We start from the raw sequence: 4,062 nt of genomic DNA on the forward strand, positions 1-4,062 counted from the left end.
ATGGGCACACATGCCCTCCTGAAAACCAGTAACGTAACATACAAATTCAATTGGGCTATACTAGGTGTCTTAAAAGTTAGAATATAACCATGTTTTTTTTTATCGAATCAGGCATTATCATTTTCATATAACCTGGATTTTCATATGCATTGTCATTTTTAAGAAAAGCAAGAACCTCTTCAATGTCTTCCCCTTTATGTTTATGGGAACTGAGTTTTCTATGAAATTGACATGATTTTGAATATCATCTTAATAATTAATAACAAATTTATATATTATTTTAAAAAATTATTCCGTTATTAACGTAAAAGAACTTGATTTGAAGCGATTTTGTGGCCCAGAACAGGAAATTAATATGAATTTAAAAACTATTTGTTCCACGCTTTTTGTTAATCAAACTGAAAATCAAAAGCACACCTTAACATACTAGATAGGACTGAAACTCATATCATCTAGTACCTAATTGAAATGGCTCGATAAAAATGCAAATAAATCACGTACTTAACCGATAAACATACTAGTTAACTCGACTCTTTCACCTTTCATACCTTCAACTTTCTTCATTACTCTAAAGTCTAGCATGTTTGGATTGAGTTTCAAAACAATTTATTGACTTATTATCTTTTTCAAAAAACCATTTTAAAATGCCAGAATTTGTGGCTTATAGAAAACATCCTTAGAACTCTTACAAAAAACTAAAATAAAAAATATTTATGTGATTGCCAAACATTTTATTAACTTATTGCTTTTTGAGAAAACCAATAAGCAATAAATTGTTTTCAAACTCAATCCCAAACATGGTGTAAACTAGCTTTTCTCGGAATGGGGCGCTCTGTTTCTTTATAATTTTCCCTTAACCTTTTGTATTGAGCTTTATAGATGTGAAAGATCATCATCGATTGTTTCATTATTCATAAGTTTTGAACTTGTAGATCATAAAAAAGAGGTGGAAAGTAAATATAGCATTATATTATATTTGTGATACCATATAATGAATATTATATAAATTTGAAGTAGGAGAGCTAAAAAAGAGGTGGAAAGTAAATATAGCATTATATTATATTTGTGATACCATATAATGAATATTATATAAATTTGAAGTAGGAGAGCATGCTGTGTTCATGGGCTTCCACTCTTCCAGGAAAGCGATAACTTTTTACGTACAAGAAGTATTTTATGAAACAAGTAATTTAATATTGGGTTAATAATCCAAGTCTATTTAAGTTCTAGCTAGCTCCTCATTGATGATGCGCGATAGATATATCTTGGTGCATTGGAGACATTCAACTTCAAGAACTAGTCATGCAATTTCAGGTATCTTCCCGGTCTCCTTGTGCTGTCATGTTAGAGCATGTAGTTATCGTTGTGTATGTATATATGAATGTGCAGGGAAACAAGCAGCCGGCTGTGGAGATGGTGAACGATACAAAACTAACGGTGCAAGTGCAACAACCACAAACCCCAACATCTGATCATATTCTAGGAAATGATGGTAAGTACTGAAGTCGTACAAGAAATCAAGTTCTCCTGCTTGTACTCTTCTTGTGAAATTCTCCCTTCATAATTCATTGTCAACGATGCTTATATTCTTGCACTTTAGGAAGATTATATTAGTGTAATTGGCCTTCTGGTCTAATAGCATGGGGTGATGATTAAGGCTAGGGATAATTGAGGTCCTAGGTTCGAAATTCGAATAGATTTTCCCACCTGGTGAGTCAAGCGTTGAGTGTCAAAATCAGTAGGGACAATGACGGTTGACATCCCGTCTCAGGAAGGCTCACTCGGGTATTGGGATATATAGTTCCAAACACTATTATAAAAAAATATTATATTACTAGCTGTTAATAAGCACTTAACTAATCTTCTACGAACAGAATGTTAATTAAAGTAACTTATGTTTACATTTCCTAGGAGGAAGAACAGAGTATGATATTATCGCTAATCTCTATAGAGCATCAGTCCAAGGAGACTTGAAAGCTGCAAAAGATATCCTTCGGGATGACGAAAATGTGTTAAGGTATATCACTCCAAATATGGAAACTCCGCTGCACGTTGCAATCATGAGCAGAAACACCAAGTTTGTGAGAGAGCTTGTGGACATGATGAGTAAGTCTGAGTTGGAACTGAAGAACAGTGATGGCAATACAGCCTTTTGTTTAGCAGCGATTTCAGGAAATGTTGTTATGGCTAAAATAATGATTAAGAAGAATTCGACACTGCCAACAATTTGTGGTACTAACAACATGACATCACCTATTGAAGAAAAAGACAAGACAACACCAACTAATGAAAAAGAAAACAACATGACGCCGGCTACTGAAAAAGAAGACAATGTGTCGTCGCGTACTGAAGAAAAAAAGATCATGCCACTCTGCCTGGCTGCTTTACACAGAAAGCGTGATATGGTGACTTTTCTCTATCGCCAGTCTGAGAGAATGAAGGATGAAAGTTGGAGAGAGCACAGGAATGAGGTTTTGTTGAAATGTATCGAGGCTAACATCTTAGGCACGCAAGAGTTCTAGATAAAATATATATACACATTTGTATATTGTGTTATGAGATTCATAAATCTAGCTAGTTGCTTTTAATTCTACTTATTTGAGTGATTTCTAAACCTTGTAGATGTTGCACTACAAATATTGAGGGACAACAAAGAACTTCCTCAAGATAATCATTTAACGGATGTGCTGCTGGTATTGGCTCAAAATCCTGGGGTGTTTACAAGTCCGAATATAATCAGTAAGATCAGATCATGTAAGCTTTCAGCCTTCAATGAACACTCAGTATCATCTAGTAATTTACTTACCGTTATACATAGTCTTCAAGTAAGATGTTAATTCATCCATCTAGCTACTTGGTTTCTTATTTGATTAATTGTTATTTGCAGACTTTGTGACCAGTGATAATGGCATACTATTACTACAATTACTTTTGGAAGGGGTAGCCAAAAAGCCGAGGGATAAGATTCATGAAATACTGAGAGGACCGATGATTAAGGAAAAAGAAACGGAGACATATCCTTCTCGTATTCTATTTACTGCTGCAAAAATGAACAACTCACGGTTTTTGGCTGAGATGTTTCGTCACTTTCCTGATCTTATATGGCAGAGAAATGATGATGGACAGACTATCTTTCACGTTGCTGTTGCTCATCGTCATCGTGATGTCTACAAACTATTATTAAAAAGTGTTGGCTCAATGAAGGATTTCATTACTCCTATTGTAGACAAAAAAGGCAATAATATTTTGCATATGGTTGGAAATATTCCACAGAAACTCGGTTACGAGGACTTGGAGACTACCCCTTATGAAATTCTTTGTGAATATTTTTGGTACAAGGTAAACTTCTTCAAATCTTTCATAGGCCAAGGTTTTCTTGATGTTTTATACCTTGCAGTTTGGTATATGCTTATTTTGTGACTAACCGATTGCGCAAATTAATATCCTTTGTAGGAAGTAGAGAGTACACTCCCTCGTCGTTATACGCAAGGGAAGAATACAAAAGGCATTACACCTGAAGAAAAATTCATAGAGGGCCACAAGGAACAAATTTCCAAAGGTACGGACTGGATATATGAAACTGTTAATCAATCGATGGTGGTAGCCGCACTCGTATGCACCATAGGATTTTCAATAGTTTATTCAATTCCCGGCGGGTTTGATGAAACTGGTTATCCTATATTCCATGAAAGCAATACTTTCTTTTGGTTTATACTAATTGAAGCCGTATCCTTTCTCTTGTCTGGAACTTCCATGCTCATATTCATATCCATCATCCTTTCTCGCCACGGACACCGGAAGGAAATATTATTTGAAAGATGGTTGGCTGGTCAAGAAGCACTTTTGGCATCTTTAGCATCCTTGGCCATTGCCTTTCTTACCGGCGTTTTCCTTCTATATCGTAACAACATATTGCCATACATAATCTCGGCAATTGCTATTCTACTCTTTGCAATATACCTTGAGGAGTACATCACTTTTTTGTTGGATGGGTTTTATTTAACGCATAGGTCCATGTATCTCTTTAGGCTGAAAAAATACACCACCTACTTCCACCGTTAA

General features: G+C 35.3%; 1 protein-coding gene across 1 annotated transcript; it reads left to right on the top strand.

The window, feature by feature from the left end:
- Positions 1 to 1,302: 1,302 nt before the first annotated feature.
- On the top strand, positions 1,303 to 4,062 carry LOC143543790 (uncharacterized). The gene is made up of 6 exons (XM_077036032.1): positions 1,303 to 1,314; positions 1,390 to 1,492; positions 1,912 to 2,484; positions 2,623 to 2,754; positions 2,888 to 3,339; positions 3,454 to 4,062. The coding sequence occupies exons 1-6, from the start codon at positions 1,303 to 1,305 to the stop codon at positions 4,060 to 4,062; spliced, it is 1,881 nt and encodes a 626-aa protein (XP_076892147.1).

Source organism: Bidens hawaiensis, unplaced genomic scaffold (assembly GCF_021521415.1).
Source record: "Bidens hawaiensis isolate Kalapana, Puna unplaced genomic scaffold, B.hawaiensis_p1.1 tig00013298_1, whole genome shotgun sequence".
NCBI lineage: Eukaryota > Viridiplantae > Streptophyta > Magnoliopsida > Asterales > Asteraceae > Bidens > Bidens hawaiensis.